The 27,792-nt window shown below is 37.0% G+C and overlaps 1 protein-coding gene across 4 annotated transcripts in view; it reads left to right on the top strand.

The window, feature by feature from the left end:
- REV3L (REV3 like, DNA directed polymerase zeta catalytic subunit) overlaps positions 1 to 27,792 on the top strand; it is a 182,608-nt gene that overhangs the window by 119,588 nt on the left and 35,228 nt on the right. For all 4 annotated transcript variants that reach the window (XM_044244365.1, XM_044244369.1, XM_044244374.1 and 1 more), the window contains exons 18-22: positions 795 to 906; positions 6,407 to 6,522; positions 9,481 to 9,599; positions 17,013 to 17,131; positions 26,753 to 26,894. In XM_044244365.1, coding sequence (XP_044100300.1) covers positions 795 to 906; positions 6,407 to 6,522; positions 9,481 to 9,599; positions 17,013 to 17,131; positions 26,753 to 26,894 — 608 coding nt within the window. The remainder of the gene's footprint in view (positions 1 to 794; positions 907 to 6,406; positions 6,523 to 9,480; positions 9,600 to 17,012; positions 17,132 to 26,752; positions 26,895 to 27,792) is intronic.

Consider the following 27,792-nt stretch of genomic DNA (forward strand, 5'->3'; position numbering starts at 1 on the left):
ATTGGTAGTGAAATCAGCCATGGTGGGGAGTCTTACATTATGGAAATAGGCAAGCACTGCAAATCAGGGCTTTTTTTTTTTTTTTCATTGAGAGGTAGTTATAAACTTTTTTAAAAAATGAAATGTTTTCTGAGTTCTAAACCAATGTTTCTAGAAAGCTTTGGCATGCAATGTCTTCATAAATACAGGACGATATGGGACATACTCTTTTATAACACATAGTTCCTTAAAACTCAACATACCATTTATTAAAATACTCTCTACTAAGCAAAGCTCTTTCCATAGGAAGAGTAAAGACAGAAGCAAAGTAATAAAATTTCTTTTGGGGGAGATGTTATTACTTGAGGCATTTGGTAAATATAGACTTTTCAAGAAAATAACTGAAAAAATGAAATTTGACTTTTCAGTTGCATATTAAACTAGAAAATCTTGAAGAAAGTTTTCAAGAGGGGCGCCTGGGTGGCTCAGTGGGTTGAGCCTCTGCCTTCAGCTCGGGTCATGATCCCAGGGTCCTGGGATCGAGCCCCACGTTAGGGCTCTTTGCTCGGCAGGGAGCCTGCTTCCTCCTCTCTCTCTGCCTGCCTCTCTGCCTACTTGTGATCTCTCTTCCTCTGTCAAATAAATAAATAAAATCTTTAAAAAAAATAAAAGTTTTCAAGAAATTGAGTTAATGAAGTATTTACTTTGGGGAACACTCTTAATTTGAAGTATTTCAGTAGCATAATTTCACTCAAAAATAAGACATTATGTTACTTACACAGTTACATGTAATCAACATTTTGCTTGTTTCTTAGATATCAGATACCAGACCCCATTACTGATTAGATCTGGAATTACAGGACTAGAAGTTACCTATGCACCTGATGAGAAGGCACTTTTTCAAGAAATTGCAGATATAATAAAGAGGTATTGTTTTGTATTTTCTGATTTTTCTGGGTTTTGTTCAGAGTCCTTTCTTGCTATTGAATAACATGGGCGAAGGTAGGAAAAAGGAAGAGAATCCCTTCCTGGGGCCCTTAAAAGTTATCTTTGGAAAAATTTTGCCCTCACCTCCCACCACCATCACCATTTCCAGCAGGTTAGGGATGGCAAAAAGGATATTCTGTTCTCAAGATTAAAGGGTCTGTGAAAGAGATACTTTCTAGTGAATAATACTAAATCCAGTTGGATTTTAGCATAATTTTTCTATGGTGGTGAAATAATGGGTACTAAATTTAAATTGTATTATTCACTAAATAAGCTTCTACCTCGGGAGCCAGCCATCCTTTCAGCACCTTTTTTTTTTTTTCTTAAATGTTTTCTGATTTCTAAACCAAGTTTCCGAAAAGCTTTGGCATGCAATCTGTTCATAAATATAGGACTATGCGGTACATACTCATTTGTAATACGTGCTTCCTTAAAAATCTCTTTTGATCATTTGGTAGTTGGCCTGGATGGTTGATAGTAAAATCTTGTCAAAATTTATGAAAAGGATTTTTTTAAAACAAAAGTATTTTAATTTAAAAATAAACTAATTAAATCTTTCACATTTTCTTAAGACTATAACTTTTGATAGCTATGGGCCCTCTTATTAAATGCTTCACTTTTCTAGGAGCTTAATGCTTCTGCCCATTACTAGGCTTAGATTTTTAAATACCTAAAGTAGGCTAGAAAATACTCCTTGGATCTTAACGTATAGATAAAAATCTGTCTGTGAGCATGTCATTACACTCGACCCTTTCTGTTCTGCTTTCTGTAGTTTGCTTTCTATAGTTGAACTTTTTCTGTTAAAACTGAGACAATATTTTGCAAGAAAGATAAACATAATATTCTACAGACTGAATGACTGATTGAATCCCGCCCAGATGGGTTAACATAAACCACTTTTAAATTTAGAAGACCAGAAAATGTTTTCAGCAAAATAAGTTAAATATCAGGGCATCAAAAATAATATACTGGTACCCGTCACTCTAAGGAGGTAAAAAGAGGTAAGTATTTTTACTATTTATACCACTGATGATTGGATGGATTCCCATCCATTTGAGTCTTGTCATGCCTACTTTTTATCTTCTCACAGAGGTTGTCATCCACATGTCAGATGCTTCAGTGCTCACATTTTTATATCTGCAAGCAACTTAGCAACAAGTAAATGCAGAGTTTCAGTCAGTACTGCTTTGTGTGCCAGCACACGTCCAGTAATATCCCTGAGCTTTGTAAGCTTGTGTTTTCCTCGTATATTCCCAGCAGGCTTATCTGCCAGCATTGAGAATTTTGTCCATCATTTACAAGTGTAGTGACTTCATGTCCATAACATGAATTATATTAGTCACTAGGAAGAATGCAGTAAACAAAACCAATTTCTGGTTCGTACTCTAAAAGATCATATGATTATAATAAAGAAAAGAAGAATGCTTAAATATCAACATTTCAATTCTGTAATGTCCTTTATATGTTATTCTAAACAACTCCCGAAAAGATTATTTCATTCTTTCAGCCCATTTGTTGAGTACCTAATCAACACAGGCTTTGTTAAAAGGGTAAACTTTGGAATCAGCTAGCTCTGTAATTTTTTTTTTTTTAAGAAAATGGCTTTTATTATATGCTTCTACATTTATATTTTAAACATGTGTATCTTAATGAAAGATGTTACTTGAAGGACAGGTTTTAATTTTTATTCCAGTTAATTAACATACAGTGTTATATTAGTTTCAGGTGTACCATATAGTGATTCTACACTTCGGTACAACACCTGGTACTCATCAGAGCAAGTGCATCCCTTAATCCACATCATCTGTTTCACCCATCCCCCTCACCCACCTCCTCTCTGGTAACCATCAGTGTGTTCTCTATAGCTAAGAGGCTGTTTCGTGGTTTGTCTGTCTCTCTCCCCTCCCCCCCACTGACCTTTTGCTTGTTTGTTTTGTTTCTTAAAGTCAACATATGAGTGAAGTCATATGGTATTTGTCTTTCTCTGACTGATTTATTTCACTTAGCATTATACCCTAGCTCCATCCATGTTGCCTCTGTATTTTTGTCTTGAGCAAGTACTTATCTCTCTAAGCTTTAGCTTCCTCATTTATAAAATAGGTGGTAAGTATAAGTTAAATGACGGACACCTCGGTGGCTCATTCAGTTAAGTAGCCGAGTCTTGATTTCAGCTCAGATCATGATCTCAGGGTTGTGAGACTGACCCTGCGTTGGACTCTGTACTGGGCCTGGAGCCTGCTTAAGATCTCTAGCTCCCTCTTGTCCGTCTCCTCCCCACACCACCCTCCCCCCGCCAAAAAGAAGAAAGTTAAATGAGATAATGTATGTAAAACTTTTAACCTGGTCAATACATAAATGTTTGCTGTGAGTGTAAGGTATAGTGCTAGGTTCCAAATAAAAATTGAATAAAATACAGGTACATACTTTCAGAGTTTTATTGTCTGTCTTTATTCATTCTTAATATTTACATCCTCAGATGGAAAACATAAAAAGTAGTAGGAAGTGATATTTAAAAAGTTAAACCAGGGCGCCTGGGTGGCTCAGTTGGTTGGATGACTGCCTTCGGCTCAGGTCATGATCCTGGAATCCCGGGATCGAGTCCCACATCAGGCTCCCAGCTCCATGGGAAATCTGCTTCTCCCTCTGACCTTCTCCTCGCTCATGTTCTCTCTCACTGTCTCTCTCTCTCAAATAAATAAATAAAATCTTAAAAAAAATAAATAAAAATAAAAAATAAAAAGTTAAACCAAATGCATTGTTTTGTCATTTCTCTTTCTATATTTCCTTGAGCTATTAATAATTTTACATTTTTCCCAGCCTCCCTAACTTAAATATAAGCTTTGATTTCTTCCTTTTTCTCTTCCCTCCATCCATATATTACATTTTATCCATATAACCTCAGAATTATGTTTCAAAATCATTCCTTTCCCCCATCCCCACCGATTGCCATTGCCCTAGTTAGAACCCCCCCATCTCTCTTGTGTCCAGATATTAATGGGTTATTTAAAGTTTTAGTTGAGAAGCAGCTTTTTTTTTTCTGCCTAAGCAAATAAGTTGTTTTCGTATTTCTGCTGCTGCTTGCGTTTTTTCGAGTTGTTTTTTCCTTCATCACCAGTCCCATCCACCCAACCTTGTTCTTTCCATAACTTTCAGAAACCAAATAAAGTAATAAAATTCACCAAAATTGAAGAACAAGTTACAAAGATTTTGTTATTGTGACCAAATGTTTTCACAGAAGAAATGAAATCCTTGAGATTTTGAACTTGAGGCATGGTTTTATAACTTTAAGAGTCTCTTAAGACAAAATGGCTTGTAGGTCAAAAAAATAATACATAATAGATCTGAAAAATATTAAAACAATACCCAGTTCTTCTAAGGGAATAAAATCTATTTACTCAATTAAAAGAAGCACAGAATAACTTTTTTTTTTCAATCTCTGAGCAGTAGCGATTAATAAAAGGCAACTTTTTAAAAAGAAATATATTTTCGGGATGCCTGGGTGGCTCAGTTGATTAAGTGTCATGACCCAGGGTCCTGGGGTTGAGTCCTGCATCAGGCTCCCCTCTGGAGCCTGCTTCTCCCTCTGTCTGCCGCTCTCCCTGCTTGTGTGTGCGCGCTCTCTCTCTCTCTCTCTCTCTGACAAATAAAATCTTTTTAAAAATAAATAAAAATATTTTTTAAAACATCAAAAAGTAAGTGTATTTAACCAACTCTATTAGTCAGGTGCCACAACACAGCAGAGTAGCTTATTGGAATAATAATTCTTGCAGTGATAAGATGTTTTATGAATCAGAGAAATTCAGATAAAGAAGTCAGAACTGTCTTTATAGGATTTATCAAAGAAGGGCTCTGTAACCATCTGGCATCCTCTTCACGTACCTGTGCTTAGAAATAAAAATCAACTGTGGTGCGCTGTAATTCCTATTCTGAGTTATTCTTGGTACTAAAGCAGTTGACTGCATCCGTTCTTTCTTAAGTGCATGGGAATCCTTCAAATCTCCCATCCCTGATAATCCCTAGAGCCACTTGATAGAATATTTCTACCCCAGTTTCTCAAATTTAGACAATACATAGTTTTAGGGGTGATGCACTTGTCACTCAGATAACTGCCCTGAAAAGAGTTTTACCTTAATGAAAGAATTGATGAAATTGCTATCAACAAAGATATGTTAACATATTAGATGTTATGTTAGAAGACAAATGAGCAGGAAGAGTGTTGGGAGACCTCTCTTTTCTTGTGTGCCCTAGGATCTTTCTGGACTTTTTGTTTAGGTATTAGTCTACCCTTTTAGCCTCTGAGACTTAAGTATTTGCCTCATTGTTGCATAATCCCTTGATTTCTTTTCCTTCCCCACGCTCATGCCTAACCCCTGCTCTTCTAAAATTACCAGCCATGTGCCCGACTAGCTTATTCGGTAAAGCATGAGTGTCTTAAAATTACCAGCCATGTGGCACTTTCTACCAAGAAAACACCTTTTTATAGGTTTTTGAAAAGATCCATTTGGCTGTTCTATTAAATTAATCAGTAGGTGGTCCTTAAATTAAGTGACTTTCTCAGAAATTTCAACCCAATTTGTAATTTGGAGCATTATTGTAGTTTCTAAGTTTTTGTTCTCAAATTGTGACTATGATAATTTGCTCTCTATCTTACACAACTTTCTCACTGAGGTAAATCTTCAAGTTTATTTTCCCTTCTGCTATCACCAAACGTTCTTCTATGGTGGTCACCTGAATGTACTAAAGGAGCCACAAAGAGGCTGTGAATGCACGTTGTTGGTTCAGTCTTAACCATTGCAACTGTGTGGCTGTAGTGAGTGCATTTTTCTCCTAGTTTCTAATGCTTAGCTTCCCCACATTAATCTCACCCCTATTAATATTTCAGTGTTCCATTAACTGAGTCACCTTCTCTTAAGTTTAGAGGACAAACTTGTCATTACTGAGGCCTTACTTCACATGAGGACCAAATCATTGCTAAAATTAAGTGGGAAAAGGAAGACATTTTCATTTTCTTTCTCAACATTAAAACCCTTTAGAGACAGAATAGGTTAGTAGTGGCAATAAAATGATCTGTGGGGTGATATTTTTCAGAATGGTATCCATGCATGCCTTCATATCTCACCCTGCCCCCATGATAGTCTCAGTCATATGCTCACTCTTAAAACTTAAGTGGTAATGCCTCTCTCCCGCCTGTTTTTTTTTTTTCTTCCTCGCACCCTAGTTTCTATCCACGTCTTTCCTAGGTCATATCAAATAAATAGTAAAAACTATGATTACTTTACAAAAGTGCTTCAAATCAGGAACCCTAAGCACCCTATTCCTTACTGTATAGAAATTATTTAGGTACCATGTCTCCATCCGAGAAGACATAATGGGAAGAACCCATTCTTTTGAGTAAAGGTTCAAATGTGTGGTCCTTGAATAATTTTTTCATTCCTTTTAGGTACGATCCTGATATTCTGCTAGGATATGAGATTCAGATGCATTCCTGGGGTTACCTCTTACAAAGGGCTGCTGCCTTAAGTGTTGACTTATGTCAGATGATCTCTCGGGTGCCAGGTATGAAGCACTGTGAATATTTTATGGTTCAACAACAGAGCAAATTACAAAGTAAATAAAGACAAGATGTTTAAACAGTACTATTCTAATTTTTAATACTAAATTGTGTAAGTTCTAGATATAGTGTAACTCCATTATGGACAAATCCAAAAATCAAGAAAAGTAAAAGAAAAAAATACTCCCATCTCACTGCTATATAGGCTATTAATGTATTTGGGTTTTTTTTTCCCCCCCTTCAGTCATTTTGCATGTGTATATCTCGGTCTCTTTTTATATAACTTTAATCATACGTATATCCCATTTTTGTTATGCTTCCTTCACAAGAAGGTAGCATCTTATAAGTATTTTTCTATATTATGAGATAGTCTTCCTCATAATCATTATGAAACACATTTCTTTGGTTGATGTACCAGAATTTTATTTTGTCTGGTTCTAAGTTTTATCCTTTTGGTTATAAGGAAGGAGAAGATGATATAGGGACACCAGCTATTGATTTTTATTTAGTAAGGTATCAGGCTGAAAACTTGCATGAATTTTGAAGACTTGTTTTCCATAATCTGATTCTGTTTGAAGGAGGGGAGCAATAATAACAACTTTATAAAGCACTTCTCAGAATTTTGTTTTTCTTAGTAACTACAACATTTTTAATAACTTGGTTTTAAAGTCACAAGTCTGACTAGGACAAAAGAGTATATGCTTTGGGTTTATTGGTGAAAACTAATCAAGAGAACTCCTAGGAGAGGTTATGACTTCAGTACAATGTCTTAAGTGTAGTAACTTTAAAGGGAAAGGCTGAAACTAGAAGATTTAAGAACAGTAAATATTTTGATCTTCACAAAAAGCTTGGAATAAAAAGGCAAAGATAATTTTAGTTTTTTATTGCACAAGTTTTTCTTAGCTCCTGTGTCCCTTGAGTGCTATAATTCAATTTTTTCAACATTTCATTTGGGATAGGTTTCTGAATATTCAGGAGCAGCAACATGAGTATTCAGGTCTGTTCGTTAATTATTTTAATTAGCTGTAATAGGTAAGGTATATGACTTCAGATCAGAAAAGTGAATAAGGGGCACCTGGATGGCTCAGTTGGCTGAGTGGTGGACTCTTGATTTCAGCTCATGTTATGAACTCGGGGTCCTAAAACCAAGCCCCATGTCAGGCTCCTTGCTCAACAGGGAGTCTGCTTGAGGATTCTCTCTTTCCCTCTCTGTCTGCCTCTGTCTCCACTCTCATGTGTGCTCTTCTAAAATAAGTTTTTTGTGTTGTTGTTTTTTTTTAAGAGAAGTGAATGAAGCTCTTGACCATTTATTTATTTATTTATCCTTACGTAGGTTGCACACCAACATGGGGTTTGAACACAACAACCCTGAGATCAAGAGTTACATGCTGTACCAGCTGAGCCAGCCCTGGCCTTTTTAGAACACTGTCAAACCCATTTTTATGAGGCAACATGGTACAATAGAGAGGGAACAGTTAGGGGGCAGTATAAAGAGTATAGAGTCTGCACAAAGATAGCCAGGGTTCAAATTCTGGCTCTCCTGCTCCCTAACTTTGTGATGTCAAACATGTTACTTAACCTGTTTATACTTCACTTTGTTCATCTGCAAAATGCGGGTGATAGTAAAACTTCTCTCATATAGCAATTGTGAAGTGCTAAGAACAGTGCCTAAGAATATAGTAAACATTATGTAAATGTTAAATGAAATAAACTTTTAAACATCATTTTTTGAAATAAAGAAAAGGGGGACACCTGGGTGGCTCAGTCAGTTAAGCATCTGTCTTCGGCTCAGGTCATGATCCCAGAGTCCTGGACCCCACATCCAGCTCTCTGCTCAGTGGATAGCCTGCTTCTCCTTCTCCCTCTGCCTGCTGCTCCACGTGTTTGTGCCCGCTCTCGCTCGCTCTCTTTCTGTCAAATAAATAAAATCTTTAAAAAAAATAAAGAGGGATGAGTGTATGTACATGGTCTCTGGAATCAGGTAACCCTGGTTTACTGTACTGGTTCTGTTACTATGTGACCTGAGCCAAGATAATACCATTTCTGAATAGAATTTACTACGATGCAAAATGGAAATTATGCTAGCATGATGAAGTGGCTAGGTTAAAATAGAATAATAAAGTTCTTAGGACATAATAGACATTCCACATATGGTAAATATATATATTATTCCAGATCCTCTAATTAATAACATTTGTATATACCCAGTGTTATATAAGAGAAACATACTTTAATTTCTATTCTAGTTAAAATCATCACCCAAGAAACTAGACTCAAAACTCTATTTTTCATCTAGTTGTCCATACAAAGTTAGAATTTTCATTCTGAATAAGAACATCATTAATTGATGTCAAATTTTCAGAGAGTTGTTCAGGTTAAAATTGCTACCATGTTGGGGTACCTAGGGGCTCAGTGGGTTAAAGCCTCTGCCTTCGGCTCAGGTCATGATCTCAGGGTCCTGGGATCGAGCCCCGTATTGGGCTCTCTGCTCAGCAGGGAGCCTGTTTCCTCCTCTCTCTCCCTCTGCCTACTTGTGATCTTTGTCTGTCAAATAAATAAAATCTTAAAAAAAAATGCTACCATGTTTTCCAGGAAATGACCAGTGTAAGAATAAACATATTCATCCTAACACCAAAGAAATGCTGTAGTGTTAGGTGTCATAAGAATAGCACCAGAAATTCCCAAATTTCAAGTGAAAGTGTTTTTTTTTAATATGTGTTTGTACACATTTTTATTATTTAAGAAATAAAATTTTCAGAGACATTCCAAAATTCTTTCATAACTTAGAGGAAAGAAAATTGTTTTAATCAAAATATGATTATTCTTTAAGTCTAATACAAAATAGATGATCACATTTCATCTTTAATTTTTCTCTTTAATTTTTATTCTCATTTTATTTGGCATAATTTGCTTGGAAATTTGGTTTCTGTGAGTCCTGATGCGATCTATATTCATTTCTGTAGATGACAAAATTGAGAACAGATTTGCACCTGAAAGAGATGACTATGGATCAGATACAATGAGTGAAATAAATATTGTTGGCCGAATTACACTAAATCTTTGGAGAATCATGAGAAATGAGGTAACGTACTTCATCTAAAATCTTATTGGAAATAAGAGATTAGGATGGTATAACTATCTTAGTTATTATAGAGTATTAGTATAACCTACTTATGTAATTTGATGCTTCTTTGTGTGTTATTTTTGTTATACTTAAGTAGAGTTACAAAACTAAATATTACATTCTAAAATGCAAAGCTACAGGACTATTTAATGTTATTGATGTGTTTTGATTTTTTCATTTTTGTCTATATAGCAGTAGCTAGAAAAGTCTACAGCTGTCTTAAAGTTTTATGTTATATTTGTCGAATGTTGTATAATTTCATTTTTGCACTTAATGCTAGATGAATTCAGCTTGGTCTTTCTGATTTATTAAGTAAGAAAAATTTAGTCTACACTTAGGAAGGAATTAAGGTTATTTAAAAAACTGGGTCAGACTAAGAAGGTAAATTGGAAAGACAGTACTTAGAAACAGTTAATAGCAGCTTCCAGTCAAGGCTTTGGGGGGTCCAGATAAGGATCTTTGGTACTATAAATTTCAACAAATGATCTTATTTGCAATCACTCAGAGAAATAATTCTTTAAACAAAAATGTGAGATCATAAGATCTTAGACCATATTTGCATCCTTGAAGTTGCCTGATTTCTTTTATTAAAATGTAAAAAGATACCTCCTGTAAATTGGTCTATTCTCAGATTTTGGACTTTGGATAATATCAGATAAGATGTTTATATTTAAAAGAAAGCTGTATTCTTCAGTTGCTTCCCTATTTGAAACTACTTTCTCACTATGTACTTTCTATTATACACTCATTATTCACTATGATCTTTCTTGCTCTTCTAGATTTATATAAAACATTTGACTTTCTAAGCATGCCCTCTGCAGTTCTTTTGGACACCAGCACACAGTAATTCTTTCACATAAGGAATTAGGTTTCTTTATATAAAATTCAGATGTCCTGGGGCGCCTGGGTGGCTCAGTGGGTTAAAGCCTCTGCCTTCAGCTCAGGTCATGATCCCAGGGTTCTGGGATCAAGCCCCGCATCCGGCTCTCTGCTCGGCGGGGAGCCTGTTTCCTCCTCTTTCTCTCTCTCTGCCTGCATCTCTGCCTACTTGTGATCTGTCTGTCCAAAAAAAAAAAAAATTCAGATGTCCTTATTTTTATTTCCTCTCTATTCCCCTTCACTGTCCTGCTTTACTTAAAATTACTGCTGTTCCCTCTGGACTTTGAATCCTCAGTAACAAACACAGTGCCTCGTTAATAGTACTCATGACATACTTGTTGACTGCTTAAATGAAAGAATAAATGACTCTTTGCCCAGAAGATAGTGTTTAGAGGTCTGGATATCACCTTAATCCAGGCCTTTCAAGAATTTGCCAAGTACCAAATACTTATTTATTGCTATCTCTGCTCCACAAATTTGAGCCTGGGGTTAGATCAGTTAAGGGTATAGCTGTGGGGGGAGTCTGGGTGACTCAGTTGTCAAGCATCTGCTTTTGGCTCAGGTCATGATCCCAGATGCTGGGATTGAGCCCCCGCATTGGGCTCTCTGCTCAGTGGGGAGTCTGTCTGCTCCTCCCTCTCCCTCTGCCCTTACCACTGCTTTTGCTCTCCCTTGCTCACTCTCTGTCTTTCTCATAATAAATAAAAATCTTGGGGGGGGGAGTATAGCCAGTTCCTCTGTTTTCACAGGTAGAGAGGCAGATTATATGGTTGCAGATGTTGGTAGGTAGGTGGATATGTCGATGAGAGTTTGTCAAGTTCTCTTCTGACTTTTTCAGTTTTCTCAGTAAAAAAAGGAGTCAGAGTTCTCAACTGAGAATAAGCGTAGTAGAGGAACTTTTTGTTATCTAGGAGAATTCAGGAGTGGTTAATTAAGAAAATACAGTATAAAAGCTAGGTAGCATGGACGGCCCACTTGAGATTTGCATCAGAAAATTAAAGTGATAATCTGCCAGCTCTGTTCAAATTCACAAATGTAAGTTACAGATGGTTAGATTCAACTACAACTCGCAAAGGGTTATAGCTTTGTGAAAAAATAATTAATTGATTAGTTAGTTAATCACAGAGCAGGAGAGAGGCACAGAAAGAAATGGTATGTGCAAGGTTGTGATTGCAGTTGTGCAATTTGAGCTAGATAAGGAGCAGAGGGAGGCTGGGGTACTAGAGGGAATGAACTACAAGGATGGGAGATGGTGGTCAGAGAATAGGATGCCTGAGATTATGGAGGGGGTAATTATTGGTGGTGGTAGAACTTGGAGTAGGATCATGGGAGTGGGTGGCTGAGGTGGACGGAGGCAGTGACATGTAAATTGGCCTTAGACCTAGCTCTGGTGGCAGCATGGAAGAGGACAAATTTAAAGATAGGAAATCCATGAGAAAATTATTGGCGTAACTCAAGTGAAAGTTGGCAGTCGTATAAGGATTCAAAAAACAATTTAGAGGATAAATGATGTACAATAGGATGAAGAGGAAAAGGTGTCAAGAATAATTATCAGGGTTCTGGCCTCGATGATTTAAGATCCCAGTTAGGTGGGGAAAAAAGGACATGAGGTATCAGTCAGGTAACCAGGTGAAGATAGCAAAGTCCCAAATATGTAAATGGGAAATGTAAATAGGAATGTTAACAGGGGAATGCCTGGTGGCTCAGTTGTTAAGCTGCTGCCATCTGCTCAGGTCCTGCAGGATCAAGCCCAGAGTCCATCTACCTGCTTAGCAGGAAATTGGCTTCTCCCTCTGTCCCTCCCCCTGCTTGTGCTTCCTCTCACTTTCTCTCAAATAAATAAAATCTTTAAAAAAAAAAAAAATGTAAAAAGGAAAGTCCCAAATATGAGGTAAAGGTCTAGATTAGAGATAGAAGTCACATGAGAGTTGATGAACTCACCAAGAAGAGAATGGAGAGAGTGATCAGGATTGAGCCAAAAGACATTTTTGTGAATGAAAACATTTTGAGGTATAGACAGAAAATCAGATCCTAAGAAGCAGTCTAAAAGAACCAGAAGAGAACACTCCAAGCAGAGCCACTAGAAAAGTCAGATGTTTTCCACACAAGCATGTACGCCTCCCATTATCTCAGTCTGGCAACATCAGAATCTGTTTCTGATGTTCCCTATTACAATTTTAGTTTGTCAATAAGCATGTCAGATGCTTTTAAATAAGACAGCGTGATGGACAATGAAGATTATATGGAAGTAGAATAACGTACCCGTTATTTGTATACTCCCATTTGTATGTTGTTTATCAGTTATAAGGCACTTTTACAGACTTGGTCACCTTTAAATTTTGATACAAACTTGCAACATAAATAAGACAACAGAAATAGTGAGGTACTATTCCAAGTAAAGAAAACTGACACTCACAGAGATTAGTGACATGTTGAAAGCCTCATTAGCTAGTAAGGGGTTAAGACTCAGACCCCATTGTAGGCATGCTGTCTGTCTTCAGAGAGCTTAGTGTATATTTCATTTTAAATATAAATATGTATAAAATAAATATATATACTAAGCTCTCTGAAGACAGGCTTCCAGGGTCCCAGGGTCTTTTTTTAAAAGATTTTATTTCCTTATTTGACAGAGAGCATAACCAGGGGGAGTGGCAGGGAGAGGAAGAAGCAGGTCCCCACTGAGTAGGGACCCCAGTTCGGGGCTCTATCCCAGGACCCTGGAATCATGACCTGAGCTGAAGGCAGTTGTTTAACTAACTGAACCACCCAGGCTCCCTATCCTAGAAATTTTTTGTATCTTCATATGGGTTTTATATATACATAAAAATTCATGAGTTCTTTGCCTAAAATTGTCCATTTCTTTATATGAAGTATGGGTCAATCAAAAAAAGTTTTTAACTGAAGACTCAGGTAATGAGGAACAACTGAGGGAATAAGGTGATAGAGGATATAGGGCACAGGTACTTACGATCTCTTTCCATTTTTCTTTTATCTTTTTTTTCTCTGTTCCCCTGCACTAATTCTGACTGCCTCTCCTAGTTCTGAGTAAGTTTATTTCTGAAGTGATTAACTATTGTGTTTTGCACCTTGACTACAGCTGTGAATGGAAGTGTAACTATATCTCTATCAGACCATTCCTTTATCAATAAATAAATGTACAAGCATTGTAACACTTTCTTTATATCAATTCTGACTTTGATCTATGTAGTACATTTATATAATATTTAGCTTATTTAGATTTCCCCTGGAAACAAGTAACTCCTACTACTTATTTCTGGATCCATACTTCAACTTCTAGAGTAAATAACTCTCTAAAGATTGGAACATTCTGGGGGCGCCTGGGTGGCTCAGTGGGTTAAGCCGCTGCCTTCGGCTCAGGTCATGATCTCAGGGTCCTGGGATCGAGTCCCGCATCGGGCTCTCTGCTCAGCGGGGAACCTGCTTCCTCTTCTCTCTCTGCCTGCCTCTCTGCCTACTTGTAATCTCTCTGTGTCAAATAAATAAATAAAATCTTTAAAAAAAAAAAAAAAGATTGGAACATTCTGAAGATAGATCTTAATTTTAGAGTTCATGTTTTGCTCCTTTAGTTTTACTTAAAGCTAGGATTGTGGCTAAGTGTATTAATGCTCCTGTAACACCAAGAAGACTCAGAATAGAGTGACTCAAATAGGTATTGTAAGATTATAATTCTTGTTTAGTTTTAATTCAATTTGTGATATTGTTCTGTTTAAAATAAAATCAACCCAGAACATAGATATGCCATCTGTCTCAGATATTGGGAACCAATTTCTTAAGATTTTAAGTTTAATTTGAGTTATAAAATCTGCTAATTAATCCTTATAGGTCAACTTACGTGGCAAGCTTCAAAATTTTTCCTAATGAGAGAGCTAGAGGACAAGAAGGTGACCTTTTCTGTAGCAATTTTTTTTGATTGCTTATGTTAATGAAGACGTATCCAACAAAAGTTTAGATTTGGTCTAAAGTGATATACTCTGTGTTAGGTAATCTTGTAACTACCAGAGATCAGATGCTTGGCTTCATTTTCTGTAACACTAAATGAGAATTAAAACAACAATAAAAATAACAACCAAATGAAAATATTCATTAGCAGGTAGAAGAGTCACTCAAATATAGGGATTTAATAATAAAATGAGTCATTTTTGAGAGAAGTACTCCAGGCCAGTAATGATTATTGGAAAAAATGGTGACTTACTTCCAAGATAATGGGTTAATACCTGCTTTGTACTGGTGATTCTAGAATAGGCTTGTCCCAAAGTTTAAAACTCTTGTGTATGCATGTGTGTGTGCTTGCAAGTATACTAATTGCAGTGCTGTCGTTCTGGAGGTTGATAGAAATTGTAGATAGAGTAAGACCAATTTGGATCATACACAGATTAGTCTTTAAAATTCAGTCCCTGTTTTATACCTGCTGGATTGCAGAAGTGGAAAAGAAAATATTTTAAAATTATAATATACAAATGTGAAGTGCTTTTGAATTGTTCCTCCCAAGTTGTCCTACAAATGAGGACTGCAGATTCCTCATTCCATTTTCCATTGAAAATGCCTGCCATTGTCTAGATTGTTTGTGTCCCATAGGTATTTCTGAGATAGTATTTAGGTAAATAAAGTATCTTTTATGAATTTGGACCCCCTTTTTTTCTTTTGAAGATTTTTATTTATTTGACAGAGAGAGCTATCACAAGTAGGCAGAGAGGCAGGCGCAGAGAGAGGGGGCAAGCAGGCTCTTCGCCGAGCAGAGAGCCCGATGTGGGACTCGATCCCAGGACCCTGAGATCATGACCTGAGCCAAAGGCAGAGGCTTAATCCACTGAACCACCCAGGTGCCCCTGGACCCATTTTAGTATTCTTTTCCCATTAACATACTTTTTCTTATATATTTTTTAAAAGATTTATTTATTTGGGAGAGCATGTCCAGGTGGGGAGGGGCAGTAGGAGAGAACCTTTAAGCAGACACCTTGCTGAGCATGGAGCCTGTGGCAGAGCTCAGGCTCACAACCCATGAGATCACGACCTGAGCTGAAACCAAGAGTCCGACACTTAACAGACTGTGCCAGCCAGGTGCCCCTTTTTCCTACATATTCTGAGGATGAAGAAACATTTCTCCCATTTCCTTTTAATCTTTTGCTTTGGGAATGAAATTAAGTATCTGTAATGTCCACGTATTGGGTCTTAACACCAATGTAATTCTTGGAAGCAGGATGAATGCCTGACCTTAACTAGATCACTCATTGTTGAATCTGTGGAATTCTGTTAATTAGCATGTCTTCATGGACCAAAAAGTGAGTATAGAAAGAACAGAAAATTAACTTGCTTTTTTTTGTTTTGTTTTGGTTTTGGTTTTTTGATTTGGGGAGGTTTTTGGCATGGCAATCAAGATTTTTTGAACTACTAATGCTAAGTTCTACAAAATTGCACCACTTTAGTTTAAGGCTTTTAATCTACATTTGGCCACATCAAAGTAGTTGTAACATTAGATTGTTCAATTTAAATACTGCGGCTCCCTATTGGATAAACCCACAATCTTCACACCCAGTTAATGCATACAAAGCAACAAGATACTGCTAAGTAAAGCAGCAGTAGTTACTGCAGGTTAGGCCTTCTGACCAATTACACGATTAAAATTACTTCCCACATTAACGTCCACAGTACTCGTCCACCATTTAACATCTCAACCAAAACATTACAAGTGAAACAGTCACTAATAGGCAAAAAATACTAAACCTGTATATGGTATTTAATACACTTATGCGTGAGCAAGCAAGGGATTCACAGTCCCTTTCACAGTGAGAATACAGCTGTGGAAGCCTGAAAATTATTTGCAAAAGTTGTTAAATTGTTAAAATGTTTGAAAATATATGCTTCTTGTTGTAGACCCCCACTGTACACACAACTATAAACATTGTTCTCTATGTAAACAAAAAAGGAAAGATGTAATAAAAGATTTGAAAAGTCTGGACATTTCCTTCCCTACAGATATTAAAGGCAATGTCTTCAAGACATGATACTGAAAAGACTGTCATATTGTAAGAATGCTTCTGTCCGGGGTGCCTGGCTGGCTTAGTCAGAAGAGTATGCAACTCTTGATCCCAGGGTCAAGTTCAAGCCCCACACACTGGATGTAAAAATTACTTAAAAAATAAATAAACTTTTAAAAAGTTTTTTTTAAATGCTTCTGTCAGTATTTGTATTGGCATAGAGTATAAAAAAAGTGATAAAAACTGAGATCTCCTAAGTATGTCATGACCAAGTTGAACTCATCTGGTCTGATTGTTTCCAATTAAATATCAGCTTATTTTGAGTATTTCCACCCAGAAGACTATATATATGTCATTTTTACAGGTAGCTTTCATATCTACCGTGAAAAGTTTGAAGTAATATTACAGATCTTTTAGAACAAAATTTGCACATAAATACAAACATTATTATAATGAAGTCTTGGTTTTGTTGGGTTTTTTTGTGTTTTTTTTTTAGGTGGCTCTAACTAACTATACCTTTGAAAATGTGAGCTTTCATGTTCTTCATCAGCGTTTTCCCCTCTTTACCTTTCGAGTGTTATCCGATTGGTTTGATAACAAGACAGATCTGTACAGGTAATGTTTTATAACTCTGAAGAGGATAATATCCCTGTTAAAATGAGTATTATTAGAGTATAACTTACATACAATAAAATGCACACATTTAAATTGTATTATGCCATGACTTTACAAAATGTATACACCCTGTAACCGCCACCCCAGGCTAGATAGTCAACCTACCGTCCCTGAAGCATCCAGGTAAGTACTAATTGAATTTCTATTACTACAGATCAGTTTTGCCAGTTCTAGAACTTCATATAAATAGAATTATTTACAATCTACCTATTTTTCTCTGGGTTCCTTCAAGAAGGCATAATAATTTTTGAGATTCAGCCATGTTGTTGCATAAGCCAGTAACTTGTTCATTTTTATTACTAAGTGATATCCAGTTGTATGAATATACCACAATATATTTATCTGATCACCTGTTGATGGACAATTGGGTTGTTTCTCATTTGAGGCTGTTATGAATAAAACTGCATGCAAGCCTGTATGTGAATACACATTTTCATTTCTCTAGAAGTGGAATTGCAGGGTCACATGGTTAGTATGTTTAATATTTTAAGAAACTGCTTGATTGTTTCCTTTGGCAGTTCTGCTGCTAGTTGGCTGGCAATAAATTCTCTCAGCCTTTATTTATCTGAAAATGTCTTTATCACACCTTATATTTGAAGGGTATTTTCAGTGTCTAATTCTGGGGTTGAGATTTTTTTTTTCTTCCACCTTTTTAAAGATTTCACTCCCTTTACTTCTGGCCTCCATTTCTAATGAGAAATCAATAGTCATTCTCCTCGTTTTTCCAGTGTATGCAGTACATTTTTTTCAAAGTCAGACTTCATGAATAGCTGACTGCTACTGTTCCTGTATGTAAGATTTATAGTGGAGGCAGGGGCATTACTCAGCTCTCCTGATCCAGAGTCAGTCTTTAGAGGTTCCTGTTCTCCTGGGGCTTGGAGATGAGGCTTTCTCAACAGTCCTGGACTTCCCACAGAGCAGTGGACCTTTGCTTTGTACAATTCCTTTCTCATCAGCGCAGTTTCCTTGCTTGGAATCTATGATGGAAAAGTTCCCTGCCTCTTTCCCAGTGGTAGACAGCTGTTGCTTGTTACTTAGTACAAGACCCACAGTTGGAACAGGGGAGCTTGCCTGCCCTTCCTTCAGGTGCAGTTTTTGCAACTACCCCTTTCCCAGCAGCAGACATATTTTGCATCTTTTCTTTCCCCAGAGATAGTGGATCTCTGCTTAAATCCTGAGGATTAGAGTTTCCTGCCAGGCCCACAGCAGCTCAAGGCTTTGCTTCACAGGAGAGAAAAGTCAGAGGAAGATGCAGGATTTCATTCCTTTGTGCCCTGCCCAGCCCTGAGTCTTGGAGGGGGGCCCATGGAAAAACACTCCTCTGGTATCTGGGGTTCCCAGCAATTATAAACTGTCATGTTGGCCCATCCCTGACCCTTAAGAATTTATTAGCATTTTAACGGTTTCACTCTTAAGTGCTTTTATGGTGCTGCCTGTGCTGCCAGTGTTCTGCCAAAGATGAAGTAAGTTATGTGTCCTGTCTGTCTTTAGATGTATTTGTCACCCTGTAAATTTTAATTCACCTGGTTCTCTTGTAACCTCAACTTTCTAATGGCCTCAAGAAAACATGATTTCGTAGATTATTGAGCTCTTTATAATTGTTAGACTGGAGTGATGTCCTTCTGCAGCTTTCTTTATCTGAAACAGAATTCTGTGATTTTTTTTTTCCTGGTTGCTTTCAAGGTTTTTCTCTTTACCTTTACTTCTCAGTAATTTCACTATGATATTCATAAATGTGGATTTTTAAGAATTTATATAACTTTCTTGGTGTTTGCTATGCTTCCTGGATCTTTAAATTGATGTTTTTCATCAAATTTCGGAAATTTTTGGCTATTTAAATATTTTTTTCGGCCCCCCACTTACTCTTTTCTTTCTAAGACTCCAAATTACATGTGTATTAAACTATTTGACAGTGTCCCACAGATCTTTGAGGCTCTGTGCATTTTTCTTCAGTGTTTTCTCTAACCACCTATCTTTAGCTTCACTAACTTCCTTCTGTCATCACCGATCTGCTGTTAAGGCCAGCCAATACGTTTTATATTTCAGTTTTTATATTTTTAGTTCCCAAATTCTCATTTGGTTCTTTCTTTTTATAGTTTCCATATTTTGTTACCCTGTCTATTTGCGCATTAAGACTATATTTCTTTTAATCTTTTAAATATTTTTTTCCTTAGATTCCTGAACATATCTATAGTAGTTACTAAATTCAACATCTGGCTATCTCGGTATTAGTTTCTGTTTAACTGCTTTTTTTCTTAACTGGGTCATATTTTTTTAAAACATTTTTAAAATTTGGGGCGCCTTGGTGGCTCAGTGGGTTAAAGCCTCTGCTTTGGCTCAGGTCATGATCCCAGGGTCCTGGGATCGAGCCCCGCATCGGGCTCTCTGCTCCACAAGGAGCCTGCTTCCTCCTCTCTCTCTCTCTCTCTGCCTGCCTCTCTGCCTACTTGTGATCTCTGTCTGTCAAATAAATAAAATCTTTAAAAAAAAAAAAACATTTTTAAAATTTAATTTCTATAATTAACATAATTTATTGTTGGTTTCAGAGGTACAGGCCTATGGTTCATCAGTCTTATGGGTTATATTTTTTGTTTATTTCTTTGCATGATTATATAATGGCTGTTGTTGATATTTTCTTGTACACAATCTGGATTTTTGTTATCTTCCTGTGAAGCGTGTTTATTTATTTATTTTTTTAAAAAGATTTTATTTATTTATTTTACAGAGAGAGAGATCACAAGTAGGCAGACAGAGAGAGAGGTGGAGAAACAGGCTCCCCACTGAGCAGAGAGCCCGAATGCGGGACTCGATCCCAGGACCCTGGGATCATGACCTGAGCCGAAGGCAGAGGCCCAAACCACTGAGCCACCCAGGCACCCGAAGTGTGTTTATTTTTGTTCAAGTTGTAATTCAGTTATTGGCCAATCACCTTGAACTTCCGTAAACCTGGTTTTTATGCTTTGTTAAGGTGATTCTCTGGTAAGCCAAAGTGTTTTCTACGCCCCTCAAACTTGGCAGGATTCAGTCTCCAAACCGTTTCATTTGCATATTGCTAGTGCTTGGTTTTAGGTTTGTCTGGAGTAGGACTTTATCTAGGGCAAAGGCCTCCTAAGGCATGGTTTTTCTGGACTCCCAGGTGGATGCCCACCTTATTAATAAAGGGATAATGAGGTCTCTCCTCTCTAGTATTGCTGGGCCTCCAACCTGAGCACGGCCTGAATAGTTTTGTTCCAAACCCAAGCTCACAGCGGCTGCTTTGTAGTAAGCATCACTTGGTTTCATCTTCCTCATTTTCAGCACAGCCCTGGGCCAGCTACTCACAAGAAACCCCCATCTGTATTTCTGACTGCTAACCTTTGCCACTTGCACAGACACTCGGTCCCTCAGTTTCTAGCTATGAACTGCCTGAACTCTGATCTTCGCCTCCTCAGCTTAGCAAGACAGACTACTTAAATTCTAGCATAATTAGAATTATCTCCACATGGGCTGGGGTTCACTAGCACAGTCTTCCATTGCCTGTCGTTCTTTGCCCGGTTTATCAAAGCAGGAAAGCTAGTCCAGTGCCATTTATTCCATCATTGTCAGAAGTGAAAGTTCCCACCTCCACTTTTCTTTAAGTTGAAGGTAAAACAGGAGTAATAAGCTTAGAAAATAGCTATATATTAAAAAAAAGTCCTGAAATTAATATGTCCAGAGTTTGAAATGAATGAAGTTCTGCTTATTGAATTGTAAGGCCACATGATGGTGAGGATGGAAATGTAGCCTCAAAAACAATTTGAAATATTTGGGCAAACTGCTTTCTGAGCATGTCATCTCTGATCTCTTCTGAAGAATCTAAAGGAAGTGAAGTGTGAAGTCACAGAAAGCACTAAGCTTATGATCAAAGGCTTACAGAAATAGAAGTTTAGAAGTTATCAATAAATAAAATGAAGCTTTTATTTTTATTTTTTAAAGCTTTTATTTTTTAAAGATTTCTTTATTAGAGGGGCACCTGGGTGGCGCAGTGGGTTGAGTCACTGCCTTCAGCTCAGATCGTGATCTCAGGGTCCTGGGATCAGGCCCCACATTGGGCTCCTTGCTCAGTGGGGAGCCTGCTTCTCTCTCTGCCTCTGGCTGCCTCTCTGCCTGCTTGTGATCTCTGTCTCTTTCTCTGTCAAATAAAAAAATAAATAAAATCTTTTAAAAAAAAAGATTAATTTATTAGAGTGTGTGCGTGCACAAGCGGGGTCATGAACAGAGGGTGAGAGAGAATCTCAAGCTGACTCCCCATTGAGCGTGGAGCCCAATGCAGAGCTTGATCTCACGACCGGAGATCATGACCTGAGCCGAAACCAAGAATCAGATGCTCAATCCGCTGAACCACGCAGACATCCCAGACTCAAACTTTTAATAATAGTATTAAACTTAACATTGAAAGCTACATTTGGTGGTTTATTTATGAGCCCTAAAATGCATTAAATGCATATTTTGCTACCTCTAATTAGGCATTATCTAGGATAAGTAATTGCTTTCGCGAGGTGAAATAGAGAGCTGGACCTAACATACTACATAAAGGACTTGAACTAGTCATTAGACCATTTATGTTAGATGGCTTGTTTTACGTGGAGAGATTTTCTTTGGAGACACTTTGGAAGATCACACAATTTTATTTTTAAATTTAAGTGAATTATTTGCATTTGCTAAAAAAATAATAATTTGCACTTTCTTTCTACAGTGTTTTAAGTAAATAGACACATTTTTTATAAATTGCCTCGGAAATTAAAGGAATTTGCTAGTCAAGAATTTCTTGTATTAAATCTGTTTGTAAAGTATGAGGGAGCCCTGATTATTATCATTTTGTTTTTGTAAATTCACATTTGGTCTCCTGAAAGCCCTTGATTTATATAAATGAGTTAAGTTCTCAGAGTTATGTTGTTAGAATGTATTTTTCCATACCATGTTTAGATTCTTCAGCCGGCTTATAAAACCTTCCTAATCCCTAATATTCATGATCTAGGGAACTCATAGTAGTGTTCTTATTTTATCTGCTTTCCAAGCAATAGTTTGGAATACTATGCCAGTTTCTGAGGTAGGAGCTATATGTTGGTAGCAGAAGGTTATGTTGCTCAAGAAGATAATATTCAGAATTTTTTTCTTCATTTCCTGGATGTAGAACCAATCCAAAGAAAAAAGTTCAGAGTAACTGAGTTTTTATTTAGACTTCTTAATTCTTTTTGTCACTTTCTTCTTAGATGCCCTATCCCAGAAAATACCCTGTGCCCTCAAGATGCTCTAAGTTCATCCATTCAGCACCTACCCAGGCCTATCATGAGTAGCTTATACTTTATATTTCCCTCCCTCTTCCCCAAATAAAAACTTGTGCTTGGGTGCCTGGGTGGCCCAATCAGTTAAGCGTCTGCCTTTGGCTTAGGTCATGATCTGAGGGTCCTGGGATGGAGTCCCACATTAGGCTCTCCGCTTCTCCCTCAACTCACCCTTCTCCCACCCCCACACCCCCCCCCGCTGCTTGTGACCGCTCCCTCTTTCACTCTCTCGCTCTCAAATAAATAAAATATTTAACAAATAGGTAAAAATAAAAACTTGTATTTGCTTATTATACTTGAGTTTCCCAAAGTATTAGGAGAATGGCATAATTCTTTTTTATTAAGAGTATTTATTTATTTATTTGACAGACAGAGATCACAAGTAGGCAGAGAGGCAGACAGAGAGAGAGGAGGAAGCAGGCTCCCCGCTGAGCAGAGAGCCCGATCCAGGGCTCGATCTCAGGACCCTGAGATCATGACCTAAGCGCCCCAAGAGAATGGCATAATTCTTTAACAACAAAATTACCTAACAAAGTTCTACTTCGTCACATTATTTTTTTAAAGATCACAATGTCACATGCAGCCAAATGTTTATAGCAGCAATGTCACAATAGCCAAACTATGGAAAGAGCCTAGATGTCCATCGTCAGATAAATGGATAAAGAAGTTATGGTATATATATATACACAATGGAATATTATGCAGCCATTGAAAAAAATGAAATCTTGCCATTTGCAATGACATGGATGGAACTAGAGGGTACTATGCTAAGCGAAATAAGTCAAACAGAGAAAGACAATTATCATATGACCTCAATGATGTGAAGAATTGGAGAAATGAGACAGAGGATCATAGGGGAAGGGAGGGAAAAATGAAGCAAGATGAAACCAGAGAGGGAGACAAACCATAAGAGACTCTTAATCTCAGGAAACAAACTGAGGGTTGCTGGAGGGGAGGAGGGTGGGAGACATTGGGGAGAGTATTTACTATGGGGAGCGCTGTGAATTGTGTAAGACTGATGAATCACAGAACTGTACCCCTGAAACAAATAATACATTGTATATGTTAATAAAAAAAATAAAGACCACAATGTAATTCCATTCTCTTTTTATACCATTGTGGCGACCCAAATAGGACTAGAAAGTAGGATTGAAGGTGATCTTATTTTCTTCTTTTAAAGATGTATTTATTTATTTTAGAGAGAGAGAGCAAGCAGGAAGGAGGAGTAGAAGGGCAGTGAGAGAGAGAGAGTTCCAAGCAGACTCTGAGCTAAGCATGGAGCCCAACACAGGGCTTGATCTCATGGCCCTGAGATCGCAACCTGAGCTGAAACAAAGAATAGGTCATTTAACCGATGATCCACCCAGGTGCCCTGTGAAGGTGATCTTATTTTAAAAGATTGCTCTTTTAATTTAAAAAGTCCACTTTTTAAATACTTTCAAAATGTCAGGAAAGATAAGGAGTGACGTCAGGAAGATGGTGGAGTGGGAAGCCCTAGATCCTCTTTCCCCTATAAACACACTGATTCAGCAACAATTCACAGACAAACTCCCTTTGTGAGAAATCCAGAAACTAATTGAAAGACTCCTGTGCCCTGGATGAATGCTGAACCAGAATCACCAAAGCTGGAGGGAGATTTAAGACACCCTCTTACCAGAGTCCCTGCCTCTGGCTCCGAGCCATATGGTCACAATTGGTCCCCAGCTCTCTGCTCCTACAGAAGAAGAAGGGTTGGTTCCCATATCGGCACCCCAACTTTTCCAAAGGGGCTCTGACAAGTTCACCAGTCTAGCTGCAGAGCCAAATGGAGATGGTGGTATGGGCTGATAGATGCCATAGATCCTCCTCCCCTGCTTAGCACAAAGTGAGTGGATGACAAATACCACCTCTCAGCTTACCCCTGGAGAGAGAAAGAGATCCGTGCATCCAGTACCCTAACTCCTGCACAGCTACACAGAGAACTGCCGTCTGTCTTTCCAGTCTTGGAGCTCTGACAGGTTCAACATAGTTTGGCTGCCTAGAGGAGAAAAAAGACAGTGGTTTGGACTATCAGACACCATAACGCCACCTTCTGCTCGACAGAGAGTAGGTAAACAAACCACAACTGCCCGCTTCTACCTGGAAAGTGAATGAGTTGGTAAAGGCCCCCAGAATCTCTGGCTGGAATGAGTGGTGGAGACCACCTATATGAGGCTAGTCCATGACTGGGAGAAGTGCCTGCTTTGTCTAATGTGGGACACCAGCATGGAGAGTTGAGGAAAATGAGGAACCAGGCAAAGATACTCCATACAAAGGAAGATAAATATCCAGAAACTGACCATAATGAAGCACTTACATGATTATTACATATTAATATACATATTATACAGTATTATTACCTTGACAGTCTAAAAAATACATTAAAATGTGATAGAATTTTTTACCTGTCAAACTAGTAGTCACTTAAATATTATAATCCCCAATGTTGGCAAAGATGCAAAGAAAACAAGCACTTTATCATCATTAGCTTGAATGTAATTTATTAAAGCCTTTTGGAAAGCAGTATGTACTACATATTAAAAACTAAACCATAACAGACCTTTTGACCAAATCTAGGAATATATCTTTTTTTAATATATATTTTATTTGGAAATATTTCAGCATCAGTTCATAGACCTAGCTATGAAGATGTTAATCACAGCATTTCTTATAGTAATAAAAGATACTCAATAACAGAGCCATTGAATTATGTTATAATTGTAATGGTATATTCAATAGATATAAAAATATATAAGTATGGGGAAATAGTCACAATATATTGTTAGAAATGCAACTTACAGAACATTTCTTTTTGTCTATTTAAAAATTGAATATAAAATTTTTTTTAAAGATTTTATTTATTTATTTGACAGAGAGAGATCACAAGTAGGCAGAGAGGCAGGCAGAGGGAGAGAGAGGAGGAAGCAGGCTCCCTGCTGAGCAGAGAGCCCGATGCGGGACTCGATCCCAGGACCCCGAGATCATGACCTGAGCTGAAGGCAGCGGCTTAACCCACTGAGCCACCCAGGCGCCCGAATATAAAATTTTTAAGACAGGTTTTTGTTATATACTGAGGAGGGGAATCAGTGAATTCTATGGTAACTCTATGTTTAACAGTTTGAGGAACTGCCAGACTGTTTGCCAGTGCAACCGCACTATTTTACATTCCCACCAGCAGTATATAAGGGTTCTAGTTTCTCCATACCCTCTCTAATACTTGTTATTATCAGTCTTTTTTATTATAGGGTGAATTTTTTCCTCCTTTTCATGTTCATTTTCCAGTATTTCTGTATTAGCCATGTATCATGACTTTTAAGACTTTTTTTATTGAACAGTTATATGACTGTATTGTTCTAAAAGCCATGTATTAAAGGTTGCAAAATATTTGAACCTTACTTTCATTAAATGAATGAAGTTTATTCTTTTTAATATACCTTTAGATCATTTTTACCTTTTAATACTCAGTCAAAACTTTTGTTCCTAGGGAGCCTGCTTCCTCCTCTCTGCCTACTTCTCTTCCTACTTGTGATCTCCATCTGTCAAATAAATAAATAAAATCTTAAAAAAAAAAAAACTTTTGTTCCTGGCTTTGGTGGAAGGTTTTTTGTTGTTGTTTGATTTTTTGTTGTTGTTGTTTGATTTTTAACAACAAAGGCAGGGTAAAGAGACTAATTTATGTAAAGATTTAAATCACAAAGAACAGAATATTTGTGTGTTCACAGAAAATACTGATTTGACATACATTTACCCCAGGTATAATCTCATTATTTTCCTAAATCATCACCAAATTACTGTGTTTCTTCCCATGAACAGTTAGTAGGCATGCTTTTAGGCTGGTATTGGTAGTGATAACCCAAAGCCTCCACATTGTTTAAAAACCTATAGAGACAGTGCATTATAATTGTATTATTTAAAAACCTATAGAAACAGCAGTAGCACCTAAGAAAGTGTTAATTTCTTATAATAAAAATAGAGTTACAACAAGCAAAATACTGAGAATAATTATCCTTACAAGTACTACTTTAAAGTTGGTGTATTTTCACTGGGTTTTATGCCTTTGAAATATATGAAATTTTCTAATGTTTAACTCCTTTACATATTTTGCTAATGGCTCACATCATGACTCCCTAGTTAAATCCTCGTTTTTAATGTGTAGGTTTTGGCAAATTAAAAGAGTACTAGTTTCAAGCGTCCACATTTTTCCTTAATGTTCATAGCATGGATTCTCTTTTATTAACAGATGGAAAATGGTTGATCACTACATTAGCCGTGTCCGTGGAAATCTCCAGATGTTAGAACAGCTGGACCTGATTGGGAAAACCAGTGAAATGGCTAGACTCTTTGGCATTCAGTTTTTACATGTACTGACAAGGGGTTCACAGGTAGGAAATCAATTTTCTTACACACTTGAGAGTTCTTTGTGAGTGACATACTTTTGCGATATTTGCGGTAATGTGATATTTTGAACTCTCTATGTGGTACTAATATATAGCTGATTAATCAAATCTTATCATTTTATTTTCTGGAAAAGCTCTAATTTCACTTAACAGCTCCATTTTTTATTTTCTCTCCATGCCAACTTTCTGACCACTGCTAAGTTTTTCATGCTGTTAAAAAACTAAATGACTGTGTCCCTGGGATGATATTTTGATCTGAGTATTATCAGTGTGATTAGGGAAACCTTCAAAACCCCTTAAAACTAGGGAAGAAGCAGCAAAGAAAGTCTGCCTGTCTTTTGTTTTACATTCCTAATTTCATCATGTTCTAATTCCCAAATAAAAGTTGAATGTAAAAAGGAAGAGGATTTGGGAATCAATATAAGTAACTATCACTTTTTTAAAAAGTTAAAAATAGGATCTTAGAATTAATTTAATTCATAAGTTTTTAATTAATTATATGAGAGATTTTGTCAAATGCATCACCCAAAAAGATTTCATGCATTCATTCAATAAATATTATATTTGAGTACCTTTAGTGTGTTAAATAAACACTATGATAGGCATCAGGGATACTACATCCATTCACTCAGGTTCCTTACCTCATAGAGTCTTTTATTTTTAATTATTTTAATTAGTGTAAGTCTGTAACATTTCTCCATTCTACCAATTCACTAAATATAGCAAAAATAGAGTTCTAATTACTTTGACATGTTTATTAAAAAGCAAAGTATGTTTATTTATTTAATTATATTGCTTTTAAGCTATTTGTACCCCCCACAAATTTTTAAAATGATTTGAGCTGGCTTTATAATAAGGGGCAAAGATACTTGAAAACAACATG

Source organism: Neovison vison, chromosome 1 (genome assembly GCF_020171115.1).
Source record: "Neovison vison isolate M4711 chromosome 1, ASM_NN_V1, whole genome shotgun sequence".
In the NCBI taxonomy this organism is placed as follows: Eukaryota; Metazoa; Chordata; class Mammalia; order Carnivora; family Mustelidae; genus Neogale; species Neogale vison.